The sequence below is a fragment of the Populus nigra genome, chromosome 9 (assembly GCF_951802175.1).
Source record: "Populus nigra chromosome 9, ddPopNigr1.1, whole genome shotgun sequence".
NCBI classification, from domain to species: domain Eukaryota; kingdom Viridiplantae; phylum Streptophyta; class Magnoliopsida; order Malpighiales; family Salicaceae; genus Populus; species Populus nigra.
Window position 1 is genome coordinate 12,569,535 of NC_084860.1, and position 27,746 is coordinate 12,597,280.

Sequence of the window (27,746 nt, forward strand, 5' to 3'; positions counted from 1 at the left end):
CACCGTTAAAACCACAGTTTTCCGCTTTTACAGCCCCTTTCTGTTTAATTTTCAGACCCCGTCAAAAAAATTCCTACCTCCATCACCATCGCTTGACCTTTCACTTTCTAATCACACTAGTCTCATGTCCCCATCTCCCTTCAACCAATACAGCCGCGCCACCTTTTCAAATATAACATCTGTCATTCGTCTGTCTAAGTGAAAATCATACAGCCACGTCACTTTATAAACCGTTTTGGTTTCCAACCATAATAATTTAAGCAAATATAAACTGTCTATCCCACTCTCTGTTTTCCTTTTTATTTTTATTTTTAAAGTTTGAAGACGGAAACACTCAGAAAAACGAAAAAAAGAGAGGCAGACACCCCCCCCCCCTCCTTCTGCCTTAAAATGTCGCTGAGAAGATCGATTTTATCGCGAAGGTTCTCGAGATCCTTTAATAACCAGAACAGAAACGAACGAAATGCAGTGGAATCGGGGCGACTCGGTGGTGAGTTATGGGCTGAGTCGGATGGGTGGGGAAGTATGTTACCTGAGCTGTTAGGAGAAATAATAAAACGAGTTGAGGAGAGTGAGGATCGGTGGCCTCAGAGACAAAGCGTCGTCGCTTGTGCTTGTGTTTGTAAGAAATGGAGAGATGTTACCAAAGACATCGTCAAGTCTCTTCCTAATAGTAGTAGTAGTAATAATGATGCAAGTCCTGGCAAAATTACTTTCCCTTCTTGCCTTAAACAGGTCAGATTTTTTATTTATTTATTTTGGTGAATTTTTATTTATTTTTTCAAGGGATATTCTGTCATTGTGATTGGATTTGGTAATGAAGGTTTTGGTTTAAGATAATTGGAGTATTTAATTAAATTGGTTGAAGTAATTGGGGCTGTAGGGAATAAGATTTTGTGAATTTGTTTTAATTGTACTCCATAATTTACCTTAATTTTTCTTTCAATGCTATTAAGTTATGCTTTTTTTTTTGTGGAAAATGAAAGCCCAAGAATTTAAATTTTGGACGCAACTGTAGAAAGCAAATAACTTTGATTTTTGAGCAGTGATAATATAAAGGTTTGAATTATTATTATTTTTTGGGTTCTAACAATTGGTTAATCCAGCTTCTATGGTTTCACAATATGATAATATAGTCTTTTGTGTTTAAGGAATTGCATTTTAGAATATCCATCTATGCTTAGAGATTTTTGATATATTATGGGGGCTATTGATATTTGCATCGGTGGAAGTTGTAGGTTCACGACCTGCTCGTGGGTTTGAATCTCGGAAAATTGAAAACAACCATTTTTTAGAAAATGCTGGAGGACATTGTCATCGATTACTACTTCCCAGATGCCACTTTGGTTGGGTCTCCATCTGGGAAATTGTGTTATATATATATATATATATATATATATATATATATATATATATATATCGATGGGATCATTCTTTTGCCTAAGATTTTGGAGATATTCTTATCAAATATCCATTAGTAGATATGATATTAGACAAGGCAGGGTTTACTGACATGTAAATTTGGAATCAAGATATATTCATATAACTAGTTGAGCTGAAATGTGACTTGGTTTTTAAGAAATGATTCCTGCAGAATAATTGACGCCCTGTTTCGAATTATGTTTGTGTTTTTTACGCTATCATTTTCTTGACATTTTTCATTTCTATGCAAGATGAATATCTGGTAATCTTGTCACTTTTTGGATTCTCTATTCAGCTTCGTGATCTGTGCTACGTGACTTGCTGCAATTGCTGATCAATTATGTTTGCAAATTTTGAAATTGGCGATTCCTTTTCTTTTCATTTGTAAATGCAGCCAGGTCCACGTGACTTGCCCCATCAGTGTCTTATTAAACGAAATAAGAAGACTTCAACATTTTACCTATATCTTGCTCTTACTCCATGTAAGTATATATTGGTAGACATGTTTTTGCAAATTATGAAGATGCGCGGAGGATCCTTCTATACACTTTTGCAGCTAATTAGTTTGACTGAGTAAATCGTTGACATGTGACTTGCTTGTACCAAAGATGAAAGAGACATGATTCATTTTGTCAACTTGTAGGATGACTTTTGTCTAGGTAGATGTAATTGATTGTGATCCTAGGCTTATTCAAATCAACTTGACTCAGTCCTTATTTGATATCAAGTATTCTTGTCAATATAATAAACTTGACTGATTAAGGTGTCTCACCTATATATTGACTAGCATGTAATGTTAAATCGAATTTTAAAAAATAAAAAGTAGAAGGAAAAAAAAAGAAAAGGTAAAAAAAACTTTCGAATATGGAGTTGTATGGTGGTAAACCATGGGTGATAAAATGTTTTTGGTTTCATCAATTGTGTATGGTTTTAAGAAGTGCCTCATGATGGTCAATGGTTCAGCATAAATTTGTAACTGTGCCTGGAAACTTGGATCAAATGTTTCTTATGTAAACATGAACTCTTGTGTTAGATATATTTCTTCAAAAATCTGTTAGTAAATGGCCCTGGCACAACTTTGTGATATGTTTTTCCAAATTTTGTCAAATAGACAAATTATGCATGTTCTTCATCTGTTAATTCACGTTTTATACCCAGGATGATGCAGGACAGCCTAGGGGCTGTTCAGAATCTGACTTTTAGAGGTTGTGAAAAGTGATGCCAATGGTAATTTTATGGTTTGAGCTGATCTTTTCATTGTTAAGATTAGATGGACTTGAATGCGTGGATGTTTAGAAACTCAGTGGAGGTTATTTGATGGTTGGAATATAGGATTTAACTTACTGAAATGTGTAGAAACTATTAGAGTTACTCTAATAGGTTATCTAGGAGTCACACCTAGAGGATAAAAAATCCTAAGCTTCACACCTAGGAAGATTGACTCGCACAATCAAAAGCAAATTGCTGTAATTTTACTAATAAACTGTAAATAAAATATTGAAAGACTACATAACCTTTATATAGAGATACAATAAGGACCTGTTTTCTATATAAGAAATCTGTTTAGAATAGGAAAAACCTAAAAAAGATAATTACTTGAGAACTAAAAAAATACTAAATAGAAAATAACCTAGATCTGGACAATTTTTCCAGATTTTCTAGCAAATCTGAAAATTACAGAAATACCCCTGTATATAAAAATACATTAATCTGGCTTCTTTTGTTGTCTGCATCGTAGGATCTCTAACTTGAAATATTCCTTCTGTGTTCATCATCATGTGATAGGATGTAGCAATCTGGCAAGTTGTGTACTTTTAAGGGCCAGTTTGTGACAGACTCTGTCATAGCAGAAACTGTTGCATGCAAAGACATGTTTAGATTGTATCAATCAACACGGGTTTTGTATTAGAAATTTCATTGCTGCTCTATTGAAAAATTCTGGAACTTGCACCACGAAGAGTTGGTGCTCAAGCAAAATGTAAAGTAAAAAAACAAAGTATAATTTTTCTGTCAGGTACTGGTTTCTCAAGCACATATGGAAAGTAAATCACGAAAATGTTTGGCTGGAGAAAATTAGATTGGAATTGTAGTCAGATTTCTTTAATGATACTGGTTTCAATTTTTTTCTGTTACAGCAGTGGTTCACATTATTGTTCTTGCTTTTGGTAATTATGGAAATAATCATTTGAAGGATGTTGTAAGCCATGTATGGAAAGATACACAATTTGAGGTGCTAGTAAGCAATACTGAACAGCAAAAAAGCAATACCAAATGATAAAGCTAATAATGAATGGCTAGATTTGGTATGCAGTGTTCACTGATGTTTGTAAACTTTGAGTTGCAAACTATGTTCTAGTCTTACTTACTGGTTTTCCATTGCTAGATTTGGTATGCAGTGTTCACTGAAGTTTGTAAACTTTGAGTTGCAAACTATGTTCTAGTCTTACTTACTGGTTTTCCATTGCTAGATTTCGGTTTGTCATCAAAAACTTGTGGCCGCATCATTTGACTGGCATAATGTAAAACAATTGAGCTTTGGCACATTATTCTCTTCTGTTTTTCTTACTAGCATTTATGGATAAGGGAAAGTTTCTTCTAGCAGCACGGAGGTATAGGCAAGGTGCTCACACAGAGTATATCATCTCACTCGATGCTGATGAATTATCCCAAGGAAGTAATGCTTATGTTGGAAAGTTGAGGTAAGGTATTTTTGTATCAAAACAAGTTCTGGTTTGTTGTTTTCAAAATAATGCACTTCCTGGATATAGCTACCACTTCCCAGCAATTTGTGCCTGGGTGTTTAGAAACCATTTACTCACAGTTGCTAAGAATCTACATCGCATTTTACTTTTACTCGTTTTAAGTATGGTATTGTTTATTCTCATAGTCATGCTTTGCGCTCACATAAATTACAGTGCTGGGACAATCTAGTTTTCAGGTTTTTTCCCTCAAATTGTTGAGATCATTTATCTTTTGATTCATAATACATGGCATTTCATTGAAGAAGTAATGTGGATCTGATTTGGACAATACCTAGTTTAGAGTCTTACAAAAATAATATAAAAAGATGGGGGCTTTGTGATAATTAGTGATAATGTAACAAGTCATATGAAAATAATTCCATTTTCAACATTAAATATTGCAGTTCGGACTTTCTCGGTACCAACTTCACAATCTTTGACAGCCAGCCACCACACAGTGGTGCAAAGCCCTCGAGTAGCAGAGCTAGCCGGCGATTTGCAAGCAAGCAAATAAGCCCTCAAGTTCCAGCAGGCAATTTTGAAGTTGGGCAGGTCTCTTATAAATTTAATCTCTTGAAATCTAGAGGTCCAAGGAGGATGGTTTGCTCACTCAAGTGCCCAGTGCTGCAAGAAACAACCAATGACAAAAATCTTGACAATTCGAAGATGAATGGACTGGAGTCTGCTTCTTCTGGTTGTACAGTTTTGCAGAACAAAGCCCCAAGGTGGCATGAGCATTTGCAATGTTGGTGCTTGAATTTTCATGGTCGGGTAACGGTAGCGTCAGTGAAGAACTTTCAACTAGTTGCAACTATGGACCAAAGCCAGCCAGGAGGGAGAGGAGATGAGGATACCGTCCTCCTCCAGTTTGGGAAGGTAGGCGACGATACTTTCACCATGGATTATAGGCTGCCACTCTCAGCTTTTCAAGCATTTGCCATATGCCTTACTAGCTTTGGCACGAAACTGGCATGTGAGTAATTTATATGCTATTATTATGATGTTGAAATTATGGATTCCTCTGCATGTTTTGTTATCAGTCCTGTTCAAATCATTTCTACAAATGCCGTTTGGCTGGAAGAAGCCAATGATGCAAATGTTATGTATTCATGACAGGAGTTTCAAAATTTTCCATTCCCAGCAATTTCTCTTTTCCAATCTTTGGTCTCTGCTTTCTTCACTAAAGCACTTGAGAGCAATTGTGTGCATCCATAAGGTAATCTTCAACAGCATACCAAATCATTCTTCAGAAAGGAAACACAAGTCTGTCTTAGACCCTGTTTGTTTCATAGAAATTAGAAATTTGACTTGATTTCCAAAAAAAAGTGTATTTTTTATGTTTTGAGCAGAAAATATTGTCTAGAAATTATAAAAAATTCAAAAATATCCTGTTATTTGTTTATTATATCAAATTTAATCTTCAATCATTCTAAAAAGTTAGGACATTTCATGACAACTCAAATTTTACAGAAATGTTCAAGCACTTTCTCCAGATGATTTTATATCATTTAGTTTTCTTATTTAATTCTTACATTCTAAAAGTAATATTCTTCTTCCTTTCATTATTCTTACCATTAGTGTGAAATTCTATATACAATACATTTCTTATTACTTCAAAAGTTTACTCTTAATAAATTATCAACCAATTATAAATTATTTTCTAAAGTTATTTTATTTAGTTTGGAATCATTGTGAAGGAAATTTCTTAATCCAAACTTAATGACTTCTAATTTGAGAAAGTTTACCTCTTCAATCTAGAGATCCTTTATAATTTCTATTTAACTAATTAAATTTCATTTTATATCAAATATAACACTCATCAACCAATTATTTCTAAATAGAAATTAAGTAATTATTCCAGAATTACAAAAGATTATATTTTACTTTTCTAAGGAAATCATATTGTCAATTCTGTATTTTAAAAAATAAATCTATTTAGTTTAAACTTAGAGATTAAGTATTAAAGTTTTCATTGTTCATTCGTATAATTATATCTTCTCCAAGGTTGTAACAACTTAGAATTTTAAATCATAGTTTTTCAATCAAATAAATTGAGTTTCGAACCACCATTTTTTTGTTAGTTCCTCAAAGGTATGCCTTTTTATATTTAAAAATGTACTCCTTAAAGGTTAAGATGATGTTCATTGAGTTTGTAGATCGATTGTGGTTTTTGTACTTTGTTGATCTTCCCCTATCAACAATTATAACTATATTTGTTTCATTAATTTTTCTCATACCTATTCTTAAAAGTTTAATCACTTATATTTAATGTTTAATGATTATCTAAATTATGATTTTATTATAAACATGGCCTAAAGATTAAATATAAATAATAAAAAATTATTACAGCCAACAAAAAAAAAAAAATTCTTGATCCGTATCTACTTTATCAAGCAAGGTGAAGGTTCAAAACCGTTACTATCAAACAAAAGATTTTATAGTACTCAAAAAATAAATAATGACATCTGATTATTTATTTATTGTGCTCACATGAAAAAAATAAAAATAAATATAAGTAGGAAAGATAAATAGTAGATGGGGATATTTTTATCAGTTTTTATGATTCATAAGTTTTATTTTCTCTTTTCTTTTTTAATTTGTTTCTTTCTTGAAAGTAGGCTAATAAAATATTACTAGTTATTCTCTTATTACTATAAAATTTACTTATTGAACTTTTATTGTTGAATGAAATCAATTGACATTACAAATTCGAGATTTATTATATGATTTTTTTTATTTTACACTTTAGTTTTTTTTAATTTTCTCTTTTCTTAATAAATTTTAATAAACTAATTACTAATTTAAACATAAAAGGCTGTAATTGAATAACAAAATTTGAGGAAAAATTAAAAAAGAAGGGTTAATGTGGATTTCTATAGCATTTTACCTAGGTATTTTAATATATGTTGTAATTCTTTATCCCCGTGAGATTAAGAATGTCTTTACCCCAATTATAGCATAATTTATCCAAAGTTTTAAATCAAAATGAACTTGATAACTTCAATCTTTTTGTTGGAATATCGCAAACTATCTTCCGTGCATTAACTTTTTTTTTTTTTTTTCATATCACATGCTTTCATGGCACGTTTTGTGTTTCTATATTGTCTTCTAAGATTCAAAATAACAAAAAGACTTTTTTCTAATCAAAAAATAATTAAAGGTACTTGTATCATAGTTATCAATTCCGTTTCATTTTACTCCGAATGGTCAATATACTTATACTATTTTTAAAAAATAAAACAAAATAAAATAAATTTTATTTTGCTCGAGATCTTGTGTCATTTTAGATTTCTCGATCAAATTCAAGACGAGATATATTTTGAGTTTACTTTATTCATTTCATTTTGAACAATAACTTTTATTGCTATTTATCAATAAAATATATTCCATTTTATAAGGATGCAAACTATTATCATTACCATCATTATGTTGGGGGATAAAGCCAGAGAAATTTCACATTAGTGTTCGAGTGTTTTGGTAAATTAGTACATTTAAGAAAAATATTTGTAAAATAACACAGGTGCAAAAATAATTTAAGGAACTGGTACAATTGAGAGTGTCGCAATCGGTATCTGCAACATATGAGTCGTAGATGCCATATGCAACTCACATGTTGTAGATGGTATATATAACTCTTTTAACATAGACATTTTGTGATAGATTATTTTGTCATCAACCCCCCTAGAAAAAAAAAAAGCAATTCACACAATCACAAATAACTAATTTTCCAGTAATATAGAGCAGATGTTATACCCAACTAAGGTTTCGTATTACAATTTCTTGCAACAAAACTTATCAACTAGTATTATCACCTAACCTAGATAGACCAACTATTTGTGATGCCTTTGTGGTTCTTTGAAAGTTTATTGAAAACCAGGTCAACTCTATACTGGAAGAATTTCTTTGTTTATGTCTACTATTCAAGTAGAGTTCGGGTATATTAATCTCATTGATCCTTGCAAATCCAAACATTGAATTCACACTTTTATCACTACAAATTGGTACGACAACATAATGAGTTTGACTAGCTCCGGTTTGCAACATCCTACAAGTAATTTCAATTTCTATTTCAAACATATTTCAACTAAATCGATCACATAACATTTTTGATAATTTATTAAGGAACATGTCTAATGTTACAATTAGAAATTCATGGCTTTCTCTATTATAAGTGATACCATTGTCAGAGATACTACCATTGAAGCATAATATTCTTAAATTATCAAGTATTTTGTCAAATAACACAACAAAACACAATTCTAATTTATTAATATCTTGAGGTTAATCAAGTTGCATCAATTATCAACTAAAAATATATCTAATTAACCTAATCCATAATTTAACCTAAATCAACACTAACATTGCAAACACATAATTTTATTAATTAACAATCAACAACAACATAAAATAATTGATTATTTAACAAAATAACCTAACTATCAACTAAAAATATATCTAATTAACCTAATCCATAATTTAACTAAATAAACACCAACATTTATTCTCTATAATTTTGTTAATTCACTAAATAACATAATTAATACTAATTAAACATAAATCAATTATAGTAATTTCTAATTCAAAACCCTAACATTCAATAAAATAAAATCAACATAAATTAAACATAAATTTCATGAAATTAATTAAGAGGAAGTGTTCCTTTAAAAGTGAAATGTGGCTTGGAAGGGTGATCAATGGTGGTATTTTAGCCGGAATGTGGCTGCCCCACCACTGGTTTCTTCGATGATTAGGCTATTGGTTTCAGAAGAAGCTTCTATAAATGTCATGGCATTTTTCATTTTTCTAAACATATTAAATTAATATCTTGAATTTTATTCATGCGCGCGTGCTTTGGGTATACATACCTTAGAGAACACTAAAATATTCTGGAATACAGATTTATCGTTCCAATAAAAAAAAAACACCAATTAAAATAGAATTGACACCCTTGATTTTTTTTTTAACCTAAAAAAATTAACTTAAAAAACTAAATTCAATTTAACCTAAAATTCAAAATGAGTTTGAATAAATTAACCAATAGACGGATTAAAGAAAATCTCCCAGGATTGAGTTATGCGTTATGCTTAGGCTCTATTGTCAATCCCACGTCCACTGTTACTAGTAGCTATTCAAAGACAAAATAATACTCCAATTTCTTTTTTAAAAAAACTTAAATTAAAATAATAATTAAAACTTCATATTCAAATGCAATATTTTCCATCCAAAACTATATTATTATCAAAATATATTTTTATACTAGATTTGAAAAAAAAATTTAGAAGTTCTTCACAGTTTTTCAACTGTTTTTCAAAGAAGAAAAAAATATAAAAAATATAATTTTTTATAGCTTTATTTTTATCAATGTTGATGAACTTTTGATTTATTTTTTTAAAATGAACATGGCTTTCGATTTTCTATTGAAAAAGAACAACCAGAAATTAAATAAAATAATTATTATTAGTAGTAAATTTAAAAGGTGTCACTAAAACATTGTGTACATGTGCACTGTTCTCCCACACATTTTACTATGAACTTACTATTTTATTTATTTATTTATTTATATTTGATTCTCAGATGTTTTTTATCCTATTATATTTTTTTTGGGCCAAATTAAAGAATAATTGGATCAAATTTGTTGACTAAAGACATAATTGAAAGACATGAAACCAAAGTAGGAAAGTCATCACAAATAAGTGATGATTCAAAATTCATACAAAAAGTTTAATTTAATCCTTAAACTTTACAAATCATACATATTCAGCCCCTCGACGTTTTTTCAATTCAGTTTTGGACCTTTTGGTACAAACTTTATCTTTTATTTTTTAACTCTTAGTTTGAGAAAGAAGAGAAAAAAAGGTCGCTGAATTCTAATGATAAAGAAAGAAAAACAATGTTGACATCAATTTCTGCTACCAAAATGGTCGAACATTATGTTAAAGGGTTTTATTTGGTAAAGAGAGTTTTACTTAGGTATTTTTGTACCTTGAAATTGCCTAAAAGTCTAGATCTAGGCTTAGAAAGTTTTTTGATTTTCAGGATGATTTTGGTTTTTTAAGGTTATTTATAGGTTTGTTAAGGTGTTGAGGATATTTTCTAGATATTTTGAGTTAAAAAAAAATATATGTTTTTCTATCCATCATAATCATAATGACTGAAATCTAAGGAATATTGAACGACATTCGTCTAATTATTTTGTTTTTCAAATTAATGGGCCACACGATAATTACATTAAAAAGAATTATGGTCCTCACACGAGCCTTTCCTGGATGAGGCAGACCATGGCTCCTGACTTCTTTTTTTATTTTTCTATTTTTTACCTTAAAAAAAAACATTTGTATTTTTTTAAAGTAACTTTTTAGTTTATATTTAAATTTAAAAAATTTATAATTTTTTTTTTAATATTAGTTGTTTTTTTAATGTCGTAAAAGCCTTCTTTGTTGGAAAACTGTCAATGCGATCTCATTTTCGAGAGTGAATTCTTGCAAATATGAACCAACCCAAAACTTTCGTGCACAAAAAAATACACGAGCAACCAAGACAGAGAGGGCAAATCCAAATCCAAATTCAGAGTCATCACACCAGTCAAATAAACTGTTTCTTACAAGCGAGCCATAACAAAGGTTGAAAGGGTTCATGTACACCACCGATTCCAAGACTAGAGACAGCAGAGAACAACTTTATAGCTCCTTGCTGTGTTTCAAATCCTACTTCTTTCCCCGTAGCTTCACACCAAGAGCCCTCTCCAGTTTTCCTATAATCTGCTGATTAGGAATGGCTTTTCCAGATTCATACTCCTGAATTATCTGGGGCTTCTCATTGATCACCTGCAAGAGGGGAAAAAAATTTAAGGCGAGCCCTGAACTAAAATTTAAAGTAAGTTCGGATGTGAGAGAGTGAGAGAGTGAGAGAGAGGGACCTGTGCAAGTTGAGCCTGGGTAAGTTTCTTGTCCATCCTCGCCTGCATAATTGCTTTCTTCAGTTCAGTTGGCACTCGGTCATCTGTGGGAGACCAGAATGTTTTAGAAAGTTTTTCTTCCAATGGAAAGCATCATACAACATCTAAAAAAAAAAAAGCAACTTGGGAAAGAAGTAAAACCATGTAAAGTGGTATGGAAATATGCCAAAACACCCAATACTAAGGCATGTGGGGCTTATTTAGAGAAACATGGTCATCATTTCATACAACATTGCACATGAAGATGATCAAAGAAATGAGCACATCAAATTCAAGTGGGCGAGTCGCATCTGGAATTTATTTGTGAAGCTTATTTGGCACATAGAATCATAAATAAGATATTAATTTCATCACTTGTTTTGTTTTTTGTATTTTGATTACCAAGATGACTAAAAAATTCTGAAATTCAGGTTTTCATTATGAAGAGTCAAATTCTAAAACGATGACAAGAAAGAGGCAACAGAGATATACACATTCTTTTAGCAACTCTCCTCAGCTATATGTCAAAAAGGAAAGGCTTATCTAGATGAGATTAACTACTACTATATTTTAAACCCAAGCAAAGTTGACTGAAAATTAAAACAGAAAGTCTCATCAACAAATGAACCTCAAGATCCTCAAAACTCATCAATCAGCATATTACTTCTAATTGGAAACTGCAAAATCAGTTAACATTACTTGTAAACAGCACGAAAAGCACAGAAACCATGAAGACTCAAACAAAACAATGGTAACAATGATGTAATAACTAACATCCCCCTTCCCCTCCTTTCCCTTTTGGATCATATATATATATATATATATATATATATAAAACAGAGTTGAAAGATCATGTTTGCAAATTTGACACTGGAATGTAGAATTCAATTGTAAATCCGACATCAGAGATGCAGGGAATGTTTTAGAAGAATGAATTCATCTTTTCAAACATGAATTCAGAAAAGGAAAGGATTATTATACTCACGAGTAAGGTTCTCTGTTTCGTCATCGAGCTTCCTTGTGTTCAAAGAAGTGCTGCTAGAAGCGGCCTTGTTTGTACCAGCAGTTGCTGCAGTTCGTTACAATAGAATCATTTTAAGTTGACAAAAAATAAACATCATCGCAGTTCATTATCATCTCTAGCTGCCATGTTTCACTTTATCTTCTTTCTTTCCCGTACCATGCACCCAAGTGCAAGCGTGTATTTGGAATTGGAACATAAGATTAGGGTTTTTTGAATGTCTTCGATTAGGAACAACAAAGATATATTAATTTGCTTATTTATAATAATAATAATAATAATAATAATAATAAGGTATAAAACTATCAAAAAAACCCTAATTCCTAAAAAAAAATCTACAGTTGCTTGGTGTCACAATAGATTCCAAAATAATAAGAACATAGATAGATCCGAAACAAATATTAAATGTCCTTTAATTTTTTTGTATAAAGAAAAAAACCCTAACTTCACTATCATCATCATCAATAACAGAAAAGATAAAAAGAAAAAAAAAGATTGTTTGGATCGACTGATTGAGTTAAATTAAGCATCTAAACAACACAGAGGGGAGAATATAAAAGAGGGATGGATACATTTTTTGACGGTTTCGATCTCAGCACCAGCGCGGCGGGCGGCGTTGACGGCCTTCTCATCCTTCTTGGCGGCGGCGTTGGGAGCTTTCTTACGGATCACCACCGGCTCCCAGTCCTGTGAGATTGGTCCTGACATTTTTCCTTTCCTCCTTTTAGTATCAACGATAATATCTTCTTTTATTTATTATTTTTAGTATTATTATTATTATTATGCTGTGGGGAGTAATGGATATCTGGTTTTCGACGACACTCACTGGTTTTACTTCTATTTACATTTATTTATATAGAGGGGAGGAAGGGCAACCCACCAGGAACAATCGAATTACGTGGCAAGAAAGGCTGATTGGGCCCCACTCACTGTAACCCGTGGGCTTGAGCCGTGCTTTTCTTTTTAACCAATGGGCTCGTTGGAACCTTTGGAATTTTAGGGATTTTTAAAAGTTATTTTTAATTTAAATATATTTTTTTAATTTTTAACATAGAATATTTAAACCATATAAAAACAACTAAAAAAATATTAAATTATTATTTTTTCAAGCCAGAAAACACAAGACTGCCTACTCTTAGAGCCAGCAAGAAGAGCATTTTCATGTTTGAATCCCAATTGCCAATTCCAATAACAAGTAGCAATTGGAATACTGGTGCAAATTCTCCCCTTCAATTTGTTATTTCATATTTGCTTTTCGAGAAGAAAATACCAATTTATTTATTTCATATTTGCTTTTTGGGTAGTGAGGAGAGTTGTTTCTTTGATATCAGTACTTTCTGAACAGAAAACCATCAAAGCTCTATCTAAGATAATTCTTCCTGGCTGCTCATACAAGAACCACTAAAAGTCTAGTACACCTACTTCATCTCTTCCATCTGTATTATGTTCGAGCAGAAAGTAGGATCTCGCACAAAAATCTTGTATTTAATTTGGAACTGGATCCTCCTGAAAAGCATTACAGATGGAAATTAGTAAAACCATGATTGAACCCAGTAGAGGATGCTGAACCAAGCGAGAATGTGAGCCATCTGGGGCTGGTAAATGAATAAATTATCATCCCACCGTCAAACACTTTCTTCAGCGATCTTCACCTTCACATCCCTCTTCTAATGGATTCGCTTTCCTCATTGATTGAGACTGTTTGGTTTCAGGCCAACAACGATTGTTTACCCAGAAAGCTATGTTTTGCTTTTTATAGTTCCCACCCCTTTCCTTCAAGCTTGCCTGCAATAAATGTGTTATACTGCTAATAAAGAAACATAGCAGCCTGAAATGGTAGTGAAATCAATGCATGTAAGAGTTAACTTCTACTTTGAAACACACACACATTACAGATATATTTGCCATTAATAATTAAAGCATCCAGGGCATGCAGTGATGATTATGAGATGGAGGATGCAGATGAAGAATCGATGTTGGGTTGTGTTGAGTTTGGGGAGAGAATTTCTTAGTCTGTTTTTATGCTCTCCATTAACAATACCTCATGAAAAAACACTCCATTCAGGTGACCATTAAATAAAGCAACCACATCACCTGCTTAGATTGACACCTTTGTTATGATTTACTTAACCTCTCTACCTTTCCTCAATACTACGCGCAAAATCCTTAAATCCTTCACTTATAGTGCAGTGATATTTTAGTGACAGGAAAACAAAAAATCATATGCAAACCATCAGTAGAAAACATCACATAAAGGACCACAAAGAACAGTCATCTCACCTTAGAACCCACCAAACTCAATTTATCAGCTTTGATGCTTTCCTTTTCCAGATCATTGCCATGTTCATTAACAATTCCTTCATTTGATGTGTTCTGCAATTAAGTAATTGCTACCGTTTTGAAATAATCAAATATAAAGATGGAAACTTCACAAGTTTCACAGTTTGCTAACCTTGCAACTCACCTGCACACAATTTTTCTGATGAATACCAGAATACTCTCTTGAAGCTGATACACTAACATTACCATGAACAGTTTCAGTCTGAAGAAAACTTGAGTCCTCATCACCACAACCAGCATTTATCTCTGGCTCACCCTGCAATATATGACTCAAGGATCATTTGTATTTGTAAATTCAAGAATAACAACCAGCAAATATAATAGACATAAAGCATGACTTTTTCATCTTGTTTATAAATCAAACCCAAGACACCTGCCTATCCCCCAAACCAATTAAACAACAGCCAGGAGAAGAAACGAGCCTTCATCATCACAGACAAAAGATACCTGCAAGATGCCTGACTTTGCCATAGAGTGCCCTAAAGGTTCTCCTTTTAATACAATTCTCGGAAGCTGATCAACATCCCAACCAAGAACCTTACAGATAACCTGTGCATACGCCCTATGCGCCTTCTTCTTCTTTGTCCTTGATATTGCAGTTGTATGCTGAAGGAGTCCAAGACACCCCTTGAACTTCTTCCAACCCTTCTTCTTTAAAGCACAACAAACCAAACAACAAAATTCCCCTCCTTCATAATGATTCTCATAATAATTCCTCAGTTCATTACTATCTGTGAACAATCTCAAAAAGAACTTAAATTCTTCACATTCATCAGACCCATCTTCATCCATCCAATCATCTGGATCCCCATCTTCCTCACCTTCATCACAAATCGAACCAGATGGGTTTGCTAAGAAATTTTGGCATTCATCCAAAACTTTCTGCTGCAACTGCATCATGGCAAACCTCTCTAGCTCTTCAGCAGAAGCTTCTGAAGAGCGACGGGTCTTCAAGGTGGGCCACCCTACAGTTGTTGATGGAGATTCATCAACATACTTTTGGGAAAGCCATCGGACATCAGAGACCAGTGGTGGCTCACATCCCTGTATGGCGTTTTCTTTAGTAATGGAGTAAATCAATAGCTAGCACAGATAATACCCATTAAGCCTGCTCATTCATGGATTGACCATATCTCAAAAGCTACACAATTAGTAAATCTGTTTTAGAAAACATTTTATTTGGAAATAAGCCAATGAACTCAGAGATTGGCAGAAAACCACTTTATGGTCTTTCTCAAGTTGTATACATGTTTCCCCAACACTTGGCATACAGTGAAACTCCTTGCAGACTATCAGGAAGCATTAGATGCCCTTGCAGGTACATGATAAAAACAATGGCATTTGAGGTTTTGCCAATACAGCAAAATGATGGATTTTACAGAGTAAAGAAGTTGGTTCTTTCTTTTAAGGTAGATTCCCGTGACATTTTTTCCAGCTTAAATGGCTAGGTGCCCAATGATGCGGTAGGATTAATTGTGCAGTAAATTCTCTCAATAAAATCTTCTATAGTTTGCTTTAAAAGCCATGTAGTTATTCTGTTCATGTTAGAGAACTAGTATGAAAAACATTACTCTTGGCAACTCAATATAAAGTAACAGGATAGTGTTTGGAAAAATAAGGAATCACAGCAACATGAGGTATCATACTAAAAAAGCTGAAACAATATATTGTAGTTACACATCAAAGTAGCAGAACAGCCATCTTACCAGGCACTCCGTGGCTCCATCTTTATATGCTTCAATGTTTGGCACATCATTACTAAGATCTTCATGTACTTTTTTACCATCACCTTCATCTGAAAAATTCTGCAAAGCAAAAAATCAGACAAGAAATAGATGCCATATATAAAAGCTAAAACATCTAATCCTCAACACCCCACAAAACAAACCACCTAAAATGATATGCATAATTGCAATGGGAGGTCTTTGCATAGAAGAAATCATAATCCCATTTGTTTATCCATGCTGGGGAAAAATCATTATACAAAAGGTTCTTTGAGAAATTAAAGGGAATGCTACTTAAGCATTGTCTTAATAATATGAGGCAAAGTTGTTACTTACGGAAAGCATCCGAAGAACTGCTCTTGTACTCTAGAGATGTTCTTTGCCATGACTATGATTTAAGAACAATTTGCTCTTGTACTCTAGAGATGTTCTTTGCCATGGCTATGATTTCTCAGGCACACAACTCAAAAGCATAACATCCATTACATGCAATTAATAGATGCAAATAAGCTGTTTTTTTAACAGGCACTGTGATTTTCTTTATGTATAGTTTCCATTGAATTCAAAAACATAATCCTAGCTTCATCATTTTCATATCAAATTAACATAGTTAATATTTTGAGAAAATCTAGTTTGTTATAAACATGATCTAAAGCCATCCATGATCACATGAAAGAACACACAAAAGGTAAAGCGCATTCGTAGTAGCATTTTTCATCTCCATTTAAACAAGATCATCTCAGTTAATAATCTACACTTCCTCTTTACTTGCTATCATACTGGAAAGTCCAATATCAGAATCAATCAATTTGTTACCATTACCTTGCTTCAAACATAGCAATTAAATAACAGCAATATCCTCATGTAAAACCCTTACATTCCAGAAAATTCCATAAGACTCTACAAAACAAATAGCGCATAAAAACAGGCATAATTAATTTTGCAAACAACCATTTCACCTGCATTCACATCGATCAGAAACCTACAACTCGAATGGCTCATTAATATTTCTGCAAATAGCAGCACCAATATTATTCTTCACGGCAACAATTACATTCCATCCAGATAACAACACTTTTGAGAAAGCTCAAACACCACTGAAGTCAATATAAAACATATGTTATTCACACAAACAGAGTCACACGAGCACACAATTTCTGTTTATATACCTCAGTTCTGCCTGAATTTGCAAATGTGCGACTGAGAGGTTCACCTTTCAACACAATCATAGGAAGCCTACTAATATCCCAACCAAGAACCTTGCAAATAAGGTGACTAAAAGCCCTATGAGCCCCTTTTCTTTTTGTTTTCGAAATCGTTCTTGCATGCTGAACAAGGCCTGTACAACCCCTATATACTTTCCCTACTTTCTCTCCTATCCCTCCACAAATCAAGCAGTAAAAATCCCCATTTTCATTGTTCTTCTCATAAAAATCTCTAATTTCTTGATTTTCCACAAACAAACTCAAAAGGAACTTAAATTCTTCACTCTCTTCAACATCATTATCATGATAATAACAGTGTTCATCCCCATCAAACTCGTCCAATCCGTTATCTTCGTTGCCATCTAAATCAAACCTTTTAACGAAAAACTGGTTGCAGCACTTTACAACCTTTTGCTGCATGTGCATTGCAGCAACCTTGCCCAGGTCAACCTCGGAAACAGGTCGGGCTGAGGTGCTCAGGTTGGACTTGAATTCTGGCCACCCAGAACCCGATTGAGGAGGAGATGGCTGTGGCGGGTTGACAGGCCATTCTGGACCAGGGTCGGGTTGTGGGTCGGGTACTTGCCCTGGTGGGGGGGCATTGCTGTCCTTGGCCTTTTGGTATGTGGTTTTGTGTCTGTTGGTCTTTTTGAAGGATGTAGGGTTCGATACATGGAGATTTCTTGACGAATAATTTACATGGTTGGGTGGGTAAACGTAAGGGTTAGGGTTTAGGGCAGGAGGGCCTTGGTGCCAGAGAGAGTGAAGATAGATAACCTCATCTCTCAGTGTCTGCTCATGTGGGGTCAAGGGTCTCTCGTAAGGATTCATGGGTGGCAAAGATTGATCGCTTCGACAGTGGCAAAGTTTTGGTTGTGAAGAAGCAAATTTGCCTCTTCTCCGAAAGAAAATCGAGTTGTGATTTTGGGGGCGAAATTTATCAGGTAGATTTGGGGGTGTTCCATCTTCTGCAGGAATGCTTAGCGTGTGCCATGTTGGAGTCAGTAGAAGAGGGAAAGATTAGAGCAAGCATTGAGGGTTAATGGAAGCTCGTTGAGTCCTGCATTGGTTTCCAGGCAAGCAAGATAGCAATTTATATAATTTTTATTGTGATCAACATCCTGTAAATTACATTTATGTCATTAATTGATTTCAGCAGCTCCTATTAAATTAAAACAATTCTCTTTTAACTTTATCTCTTTTCTTCTTTCTCGCAAATCCAAAAATAAAAAAATACAGTAATTAAATTTAAAAAAAAATAAAAACGACTCCCACTCTAAAAACCAGACCAAATTTTTCCGAGTCAATTGTAATTCGATAACAGGTATGATCATTGGATATTGTATAGAAGAAACATAATTCCTTTTCTCCTACAAGAATATTGAGAAAGACAAGCCGCAAATGTCATAGATTTGTTAATACCAAAGTATTGGAAATTCCCATAACACCACCACTTGATTAAAGAAACCATAAATTTTGGTGGGTTTTCTTCTCTCTTTTTTTTTAAGATGGAGGCACTGTCAAAGTCTCTCATTTGACATGATAAGAACACAAATGCCTGGGAATTCTCTCCTCAAACTTTCTGGCCTCACGGCAATCGGCGGGAAATCGGTCAGAGTTCACAGCAGAGAGTCCAGTTTAGCGGGGTTAAGGATCAGGGAGGGAATGGAGAGAGATCCATGAAAGTATTCATCTAGGAAAGCGATTAGAATTACCAAGAGTAACGACAATTTCATTGAAATCAAATCTTTATATAGCATCTGTAGAATTTGGCTTTTTTTTCTTATCCTAAAGGAGTCATTCCAAGTATAACAATTATAAATTAACGGATGATGTATCATTATCAACGTGTTATATATATATATATATTTGTTTGTCTAAAATCTATATTTAAAACAAAAAATGGGGTGATAACTCTACACATTTTGGTTCCAATTATTAAGCTGAAATATATATATAGATCTCACAAACATCTATATCTAATATTATTAGGCTCAGCTAAGTATTTAGTTCAAACATATATAAATATGACGAGTTGTTAGACTATCATTTTTAGATTTAGCCAAACATTAAATTCAAATACATGTAGCTTTAGCAATCTTATCAAGTTTCATATTGAAACCACGAGATTTTAATGAGTAAGAAATATTTTTTCTTTTGATGAGTTAGAGATATTTTTTTCTTTAACATATAAGAAATGTTTTAATGGTATAAAAAAATAACTTTTTAGTCCTTTCCTCCATCAAAAGGTAAGAACCATGGGCTACAAAGACCCATTGGATTCTTAAACAACCTTTTCAATCTAAATATTTTGAGCATGTTTATTTTTAGAGTCTATTTCTTTAAAATATCATCGTCTTTTCTCTAAAAAATATATATTTACTTAAGTATTGGAAAATCCCCGAATCTACCTAGGGGAACCTATTGTGGGTACCAATTACCATCCATCAACCACTTTGGCTTACCAGGTACTGGTTACCAACCAGCTTGGTCAAGGAGAAGGAATCAGATTGCTAGAATCAAGAGATTAACTAATTATCTAATATATAAGTCTTGCTTTTAAGCTATTTTGGTTTGTTGGGACCTCATCAATAGCTCTGTCTGTGAAAAACTGATCAAAAAGTCATTGATTGTTCTTCCAGAACTGGTTTATTGATACCCATAATCATCATCAAAGCCATATAATCAACACACTTCTGGAATGGAACATGTCACGAACCTTCATACAGTTGTTAGTATATCTATTCTATCAGAACTTCAACAACTCTTTAATAAAAAGTAGAAAAGGCTATGCAATAATTTAATCACTATAAGCCAGAGTATAATTTCTTTTACTTGTCCATAGGTTAATAAGACGAGTAAATTTGAGCTATACCTTTGTCAATTTCACGAATGCAGTTGGAGCCTCAAAATTTTAGAAAGTTTTCAACAAGTATAAGTGAAATGTTGGTCCAAACCGTAAAATATGTGAAGTCTATTTGGCAACCAGAGAAGACATTAATTGGAAAAACTTTATTCTTTCCTCACTTAGAATTGAGATCATGATCTCAACAGAAATATCGTCAAATCGATTATACCTCAAAGGATAATAAAAATGTACAGTGATAAAAGACTAAGAATGTAAGTTTCTTATATATGAATTAAATTATTCAAAGTAACGATGTTTGCTTTTCTCCAAGTGATATCTAGGGCAATAACCCCATAAATCTCTAAGGATGGGATGGACCCAATTTTCTTAATACGATTGCATAATTTACTTTGGAATGAATCAAAGTTTTCCTAGTGCGATTACGCAATTTACCTTGAAAGGAATTGACATAGTTATTCTAATGCGATCACACATTTCTCCAATGATGGGATTGACACGATATCTCTCTAAGACAACTATCACATAACCTTGTAATGATGGAATGGACTCAATCTTCCTAGTGTGATTGTATAATTTACTTTAAAAAAGATTAACATAATTAGTCATCTTTCATTACAAAGACATTTTTTTTTGTTCTTTCTTCTTAAACTCTAGAGGATAATAACATTCTCTACTTATAATGTCAATTTCATGCATATAAATAGAGTTGTGCTATATTTTATTTAGATCCCATTTATTTTTGTGTTTGAAAAAATTAAAATTTTATATTTTTTTCTTTACTTCAAATTAAGTTTTTTAGTGTTTTCATATCATTTTAATATATTAATGTCAAAAATAATTTTTTAAAAATTAAAAAAATATTATTTTAATGCATTTACAAGTAAAAAACACTTTAAAAAACACTCATCTCTTCAACTCCAAATACCACTAGTATAACATGACGTAAGCTGAGTATTAACTGAAGCAAACATGTCATTTGAGACAGCGCTGATAAGGGATTCAACTCTAACAGCGAAACCACTTTAAAAAAGAAAAATTGACGGTGAAGAAAGGGAAATTTTCAAATTCTAGTGGCTGCCTGGGTATCTTTCTACTCTCTGCTGCTTCTGGCGTTGCTTCTCTTCATTTCTCCACTGATTTGTCTCCAAATTAGGTCCTTCTCCTCTTCATTTCCATGTATTTCTTTTACACAAACCCAGATTATTTTTATTAAAATTTATTCAAGCATATTGCCTCAGCAAACAGCACTATGAATTTGCTTTTTTCCTCCCCTGCACGCCTGACTCAATATGCCAATACATTTCCTCCCCTCTTAACTTCTCTGGTTAAAATCTTTCTATGTTAACCCTAAAATAGCTTAATTAATCAGATTTTAGGTTTGTTTTTTAATGATTATAAGTTTGAGTCATCTCATGACCACTGAAGACTTACATGGTCGTTAACTCAGGACCAGTAAAATTAATCGAGGTGCAGAACCTATAAAATTAATCGAGATACGCATAAACTTGTGTGGACATCTATGTTAATCATATAAAAAGAATATCTTTCTATATCATCTCTGTTTCTTCATGTTCCCCCGCTATCCAAAACATCTCACTCACTTGGCACCCCATCGTTGTTTTCACCCATACCGACATCGACATTGTTTTTTTACTTCAATAAAATATATTATTAGGCATATTAATTACATCACATCTAATATAAAGATCAATAAGCAAAAAAGATATATTAATAAAATATAATAATTGAAGAAATTTTATGGTGCTCTTGAAATTCATCATGTATTTGTATGTATCTCATGTATCTTGTATGTATCATACTATTCTACAAATGGTATGACAAGCTAAATCTTCCTAATAGTTTCTCAAATTGCACGAGTTTTCTATGGAAAATAATCACCAAAATAATGCTCTAAATAGCTCCAAGAAATTTTGCCTTCTTTTAGAAGATTAGCGGGTTCGTGTAAGGATCTCTTCATCCAATGGTGGAGTTCTTTCCCAAAATAAGGCAGTCTTAAATTTGTATTTCTAAAATAGGGCAGTTTATATTTTATTTATCATGATAGAGTATTTTATGCCATATGGACTTCAATTTTTGTGTATGTCGTAACATGATTTTTTTATTTTTTTTAAATCCGAGAAATAGTGAAAAATAACAAAACAGATCCAAAAAAATATATTTTTAATGTATTTGGATCCTTTTTTGTATTTTAATTGTTTTTTCAAAAGAATTAAAAATTTATTTTCAACATGTTTATTTTAGAACAAATCCAAAAAAATATATTTTTTCATGTATAGTAGGAGCGATGACTTAACTTTGATGGAGAGAAACAGATTCAATGAAAAATAAAATCAATTGTTTGTGGATTTTTTTTGATTTTGCACGTTACAGTAGCTCCATCACCAGCACAAGAAAAAGAAGGAAGTAGTAGATCCTGATCCACCCAATTGTTTTTCTATTTTCAACAGAAACAGCATATGGAACCAACGTGTTTTAAAGCAAAAGAAAATTTTGCGAATTGAGTTTAGACCTTAATGCTAAAGGAAATAGAAACAAGGAAATTGAAAAATATATATAAAAAAAGTCTCCGATCAAATTCGAGTTAGCACGATAAACTTGTATTCTAAATTATAAGACTAAGACATCCTCGTAGAAAATATAAAAAAAAATAAAATAAAAAACTCAATTTTTAATAAAATCAATGTCAAATGCTAAAATCAAGAAAAAAAATAGATGTAAAATAATTGCAAAAAGAGTTGATGTCAACCTAAGCAAACATTTAATACTCGTGACTCGAGTAATGAAACAGGAATAACTGCATTGAAAAAAATTAACAAAGCCCAATCCATAATAATCCAATGTTGATGGCTGAAAATCAAATTTTTGCAATGCATAAAAAAAGTAATTAGAAGGATAAAGAACAAATTTGATAAAAATATAAAATAAAATGATGGAAAAACCTTGAGCCAATCTGAGCTAGCATGAAAAAAATACCCTTACCCTAACAATTAAGCAAATTAAACTTTTAATAGTACTATGCAAATAAAAAGTTAAATGATCATTTTATCCCATTTAATATAATAATAACAAATAAATCTTATGAAATAGATGATATTATTCCTGTTAGCTAGTTATATGATTTTTGCCATGGAGAGCAAAATATTAATTTTACTGTGTAAATCCACTTTCAATTTGAGTGTATGGATGTTGATTTCCTAATATATATTTTTTAGCTTTTGTTTTAATGAATAAATAATATTAAAACTACCCTATAACTAATAAAGAATTGGAAATGCCTTGTTAAGGGGAAAAAAAAGTCTTCAATGGTGAGAAAGCAATCCAAAGCTAAAAGATTGGGATTCACCCCACAGTAACTTTTCAATGGGGCCCACACAACCGAATTTATCATTGATGTTCTTCCTGTAAAGCCTAAAACATTCCTGATTCTACGCCATTGCCAACAAGATTTTCTTTTTATTTCCTTAAATTAGGATGAGATTGGTAATATGTTTAAAATTATCTTTTTAAAATGATTTTTATCTTAAAAAAAATATTAAATTAATATATATATATTTTTTCAATGTAAAAGCACCCGAATCGCAACAGTGTGTTTGTTTTTGAGATAACTTTAGTGGTTGTGGTTTTAAAAAAATAAGTTTAAAAAATTTATGATTAAGTGTGGTTAGTTGAATTTAAACATGTGTTTGCTAAAAATTATGGTTGATGTTTATGTGCAGCAAAAAACATGTATAAAATATTTGGTAGTTGTGTGGTTGCGGTTGCTTTTCAAAGTGTTTTTTTACTTGAAAATGCATTAAAATAATGTTTTTTTATTTTTAAAAAATTATTTTTGATATAAGCACATCAAAATGATCTAAAAATACAAAAAAAAATTAATTTGAAGAAAAAAAAACTATCAAATTTTTTTAAAAGCGTTTTTCAAACGAAAAAACAAACAGTATTTTACGAAATTCAGTTAAAAAAACATGTAAAAATTGCTTCATAAAAACTGCGTTTTAAACTTAATTTTTTTTTTATGAACCTCTCACAATATAAAAACATAATTTTTACAATTACAAAACACCTTACTATGATTTTTACACCATAAATACAAAAACCGGTACAAAACTCTTATTCTTTTTATATTTCTCTACTTCTTCATCAAAAAGACCAAGCAAGAAGAATTTGGCCCACCTGACCTTGGCTGGCAATCCCTTACTCGGACAGCATTTCCTGGACCATTGTGATACCGCACGCGTAATTCCAACTCCTGTTCATTGTTTTCATCTTGAGTATTGTAATTTACTCCAACAACACAATTTCTTGTACAATCAACCTATGTATAGTGTTGTTTCTCCAAAGAAAACAGCACTCCAAAAAGCGTTCTTTCTTTTTTCATCTCAAGGAAAAGAAAAGAAAAGAAAAAAGAGAGTTAACAACAACCAGTCGATGGCCGCTTCTCTCTTCCATCTCCCCTTCCTCTTCGTTTTTCTCCTCCACCCTCTTTCCTCCACGGCTAACATCCACAAAACCAACAACCATCTCAAATCACATCTCTTTACAGAACCCACTTCCATAACCACAACACACCCAGCCCATAAACCCCTCAATGACACCCCACCAACTGTTTTCTTTGAAGTTACCAAACCCATAGATGTCCCCAATACCAAACCTTGCAAGCACTTTATTCTCCAACACGACTTTGCCTCTACTTATGGCAAACCTCCTGTTCTTTTAAACTATACCCCTCCCTCTCATTGCCCATCTCAAGATTTCTCCAAGATTGTCCTTGAATGGAAGGCAACTTGCAAAGGGAGGCAATTTGATCGTATTTTTGGGGTTTGGTTAGGTGGTGTGGAGCTTCTTAGGAGTTGCACTGCGGAGCCTAGAGCAACTGGGATTGTTTGGACTGTTCGGAAGGATATAACAAGGTATTATTCATTGCTTGTTAAGAATGAGACTCAAGAATTTGCTGTTTATATGGGTAATATCGTTGATAGTACTTATACTGGTATATACCATGTGAATGTAAGTATTTACTTTTATCCTGCTGAAAATAAATTGAGTCATAGTGATCATGGTTTTAATAATTTGGCATCTGGGAGGGATTCTAAGGCTGATTTGATCTTGCCCATTTCGCGAAATTTGCCGTTGAATGATGGGTTTTGGTTTGAAATTCAGAATTCAACTGATTCTGAGGCGAAGGAATTCAAGATACCTCAAAATGTGTACAGGGCTGTGTTGGAGGTTTATGTTTCTTTTCATGAGAATGATGAATTTTGGTATGGAAACTATCCTAATGAGTATATTATTGCAAATAATCTCACTGGTTTCCCGGGAAATGGACCTTTTAGAGAGGTTGTGGTTAGTCTTGATGGAGAGATTGTTGGCGCAGTTTGGCCTTTTACTGTGGTTTTTACCGGTGGGATTAATCCTCTCTTGTGGAGACCCATTACTGCCATTGGTTCATTTGATCTCCCCTCTTATGATATTGAAATCACGCCCTTCTTAGGAAATATATTGGATGGAAAGACTCACAAGATAGGATTTAGTGTCACGAATGCTTTGAATGTGTGGTATATAGATGCCAATTTGCATCTTTGGCGGGACCATAGGAGCACAATTACAGAAGGGAAGCTTTTGAAACATGAAAGCAAGCCTCTTGCTTTATCTTTGGTATCAAATTTTACAGGTTTGAATGGAAAATTCTTGACAAGTGCACGCAGGTTCATCTCCTCAAATGGATGGGTAAAGTCCTCTCATGGGAACATCACTACCCGTTTTAATCAACACTTTGGTTACAGCAACTTGATGGAGATGGGCAAGGATGGTGATTTGCAGATCGTGAATCAGACAATTAAATTTACTGATAATGTTTCTTTCAGGAAGCCATCCTCTAATGTTAAAGCATTCAAGTCGTTAAAAAATTTCGAGTTTGACATGTACTCTGACTACATGGATCAAGGAAATGGCACTTCCTTGTCGGTGGCAAATGTTACGTTGGGATTCAATGAGAAAAATGTTAAACATGCTGGTTTGGGATTTGCATCGAACATTCTCAGAAATTTGCAGAATGGGCAGGGTGTTATGGTTGTGAAGAATAACTTGGTTCAAAGTGGTATCGGGAGCACACAACAGGAATACACATACAACGGTGGCTTCTGCTATTTCAGGAACATAAGCAGCTCAAACTACACTATTCTAGATGACAATGTTGGAAATACATGCAGTGAAAGGAATCATTCTCATCTAGGTTTTGGACTTGGCAGATGGTGGCAATTTCCAGCTCGAAGGGCTTCTCTAGCATCTGAATTACTGAATAAGTATTATGATGGAGTTTGATTGTTTTATCAAGCGTGTTTCATGAGGGGATGCTCCAGAGGGTTCGTCCATGTGAGAAAACTGTGAGCCAATAAAATTTTATGTAACTTTTTTTCTTTTAATATTTCAAATAGAACATAATTTGTGTTACAGTTTTAGGAGAATTTACAGTGAGATGAGCCTTGGTTAAACAAGGCACGATGCTGGTATGCTGTAAAACCTTGTCTTGTGGTGGTCTTCTGAAGCAATCACTACTGGTAGTGTTTTAGGTTAGTAGCTAAGTAAGATAGATAGCTCTGTTGGATTTCATGGTGAAAATCGAACTTTGACACTTCACCATGGCAATGACAATTGAATTCAGAGCAAGGGTGTTATATGTGGAGCTAAAGTTGTAGACAACGTGCAACTCGAAACATATTCCATAAACTTGGAAAATGATGGAACACTACTGGCAAGTCATCATTAAAAGCCCTTTCCAGGCTTTACGCGTCGAGGCAGGCTTCTGTTGCTCGCCCTGCCTTTCATTTCCCGTACTTGTTATATCAAATAGTGGCAGTGTCTTATTCCCCAATTCGTAGGATCTTCTCTTTGGGAGCTCCTCCCTCTCGTTTGTTTCCCAGTAGTTTCATCACTTCATCAATAATGCACCGATTGGATGATAGTTGTATGGGATTCTTGATAGGGCACACCTTGCGGGAGCTATGACATGGCATTGGACACATTGCTGTTTGTCTAGACATGTTCCTTGTTCTCGTGTTAACTCTGGCTAAGTTAGAGAGGCTCTTGAAAATAATTGGGTTGTTTTGCCTTTCATATGAATCACCATTGCATTTCAGCTATTTAGGGCTTCAATTAGCCATTGTTTGCATCTCAACCCCATAAGCATAATTTGGTAGTAATTCCTTGTAAATAGCTTTGCAGTCTGCACATTTTTCATCGCCATAGCAGTCTGGTGAATAAAATTTCAAGTCAGGGTATGATCTTGAGTCTGAATGTGGATCTTCAGTGTGAGCTATACTTCATTCCAGCTGAAAACGTGGATCGTATACGGTTGCAGTAAGAATGTTTGGTGAACAAGAGCGACACGTTAAGGACTTGGATAAGTTAGCTGCATATACAGTATGAATGGATCTGCATTCTCTCAATGCAGACACTCCGCAGAAAGATAA

At 33.2% G+C, this 27,746-nt stretch overlaps 4 protein-coding genes across 8 annotated transcripts; 2 read left to right on the forward strand and 2 right to left on the reverse strand.

Moving 5' to 3' along the window:
* The first annotated feature begins 288 nt into the window (after positions 1-288).
* On the forward strand, positions 289-5,321 carry LOC133703455 (tubby-like F-box protein 7). Of its 3 annotated transcripts, XM_062127984.1 has the most exons (5): positions 290-735; positions 1,817-1,904; positions 3,992-4,121; positions 4,568-5,136; positions 5,280-5,321. In XM_062127984.1, coding segments are annotated over exons 1-5 (1,134 nt in total). In that variant the 5' UTR covers positions 290-390; the 3' UTR covers positions 5,282-5,321. The 3 variants fall into 3 exon arrangements, with proteins under 3 accessions (XP_061983969.1, XP_061983968.1, XP_061983967.1); XM_062127985.1 differs by having other exon boundaries at positions 289-735; positions 4,025-4,121; positions 4,568-5,321; XM_062127983.1 differs by having other exon boundaries at positions 4,568-5,321.
* A 5,382-nt stretch (positions 5,322-10,703) lies between these two features.
* On the reverse strand, positions 10,704-12,960 carry LOC133703236 (multiprotein-bridging factor 1a). The gene is made up of 4 exons (XM_062127698.1): positions 12,691-12,960; positions 12,083-12,166; positions 11,080-11,162; positions 10,704-10,987 (listed from the first exon to the last, which is right to left on the reverse strand). Exons 1-4 carry the CDS (start codon positions 12,824-12,826, stop codon positions 10,868-10,870), a joined length of 423 nt encoding a protein of 140 aa, XP_061983682.1. The 5' UTR covers positions 12,827-12,960; the 3' UTR covers positions 10,704-10,867.
* A 366-nt stretch (positions 12,961-13,326) lies between these two features.
* Positions 13,327-18,499, reverse strand: LOC133703235 (uncharacterized). Of its 3 annotated transcripts, XM_062127696.1 has the most exons (7): positions 17,352-18,499; positions 16,165-16,263; positions 14,906-15,541; positions 14,583-14,714; positions 14,399-14,491; positions 13,742-13,903; positions 13,327-13,624 (listed from the first exon to the last, which is right to left on the reverse strand). In XM_062127696.1, exons 1-6 carry the CDS (start codon positions 18,216-18,218, stop codon positions 13,757-13,759), a joined length of 1,974 nt encoding a protein of 657 aa, XP_061983680.1. In that variant the 5' UTR covers positions 18,219-18,499; the 3' UTR covers positions 13,327-13,624; positions 13,742-13,756. The 3 variants fall into 3 exon arrangements, with proteins under 3 accessions (XP_061983680.1, XP_061983679.1, XP_061983681.1); XM_062127695.1 differs by having other exon boundaries at positions 13,327-13,903; XM_062127697.1 differs by having other exon boundaries at positions 13,327-13,903; positions 14,906-15,502; positions 17,352-18,498.
* Positions 18,500-24,471: 5,972 nt separating this feature from the next.
* Positions 24,472-26,959, forward strand: LOC133703668 (peptide-N4-(N-acetyl-beta-glucosaminyl)asparagine amidase A). Its single transcript, XM_062128278.1, has one exon. The coding sequence runs from the start codon at positions 24,595-24,597 to the stop codon at positions 26,596-26,598; it is 2,004 nt and encodes a 667-aa protein (XP_061984262.1). The 5' UTR covers positions 24,472-24,594; the 3' UTR covers positions 26,599-26,959.
* Positions 26,960-27,746: the final 787 nt, after the last annotated feature.

Excerpts from the sequence above, each read along its gene's own strand:
- LOC133703455 (XM_062127983.1), top strand. The coding sequence starts at position 391 with ATGTCGCTGAGAAGATCGATTTTATCGCGAAGGTTCTCGAGATCCTTT. Across the intron at positions 736-1,816 it reads TCCCTTCTTGCCTTAAACAG|CCAGGTCCACGTGACTTGCC; the intron begins GTCAGATTTTTT and ends TTGTAAATGCAG. Across the intron at positions 1,905-3,991 it reads ATATCTTGCTCTTACTCCAT|CATTTATGGATAAGGGAAAG; the intron begins GTAAGTATATAT and ends TTTTCTTACTAG.
- LOC133703236 (XM_062127698.1), bottom strand. The coding sequence starts at position 12,826 with ATGTCAGGACCAATCTCACAGGACTGGGAGCCGGTGGTGATCCGTAAG. Across the intron at positions 11,163-12,082 it reads CGAAACAGAGAACCTTACTC|ATGACCGAGTGCCAACTGAA; the intron begins GTGAGTATAATA and ends GGTCTCCCACAG. Across the intron at positions 10,988-11,079 it reads CCCAGGCTCAACTTGCACAG|GTGATCAATGAGAAGCCCCA; the intron begins GTCCCTCTCTCT and ends CCCCTCTTGCAG.
- LOC133703235 (XM_062127696.1), bottom strand. The coding sequence starts at position 18,218 with ATGAATCCTTACGAGAGACCCTTGACCCCACATGAGCAGACACTGAGA. Across the intron at positions 15,542-16,164 it reads ATGGAGCCACGGAGTGCCTG|CTATTGATTTACTCCATTAC; the intron begins GTAAGATGGCTG and ends TATCTGTGCTAG. Across the intron at positions 14,492-14,582 it reads ATCAGAAAAATTGTGTGCAG|AACACATCAAATGAAGGAAT; the intron begins GTGAGTTGCAAG and ends ACTTAATTGCAG.
- LOC133703668 (XM_062128278.1), top strand. The coding sequence starts at position 24,595 with ATGTATAGTGTTGTTTCTCCAAAGAAAACAGCACTCCAAAAAGCGTTC.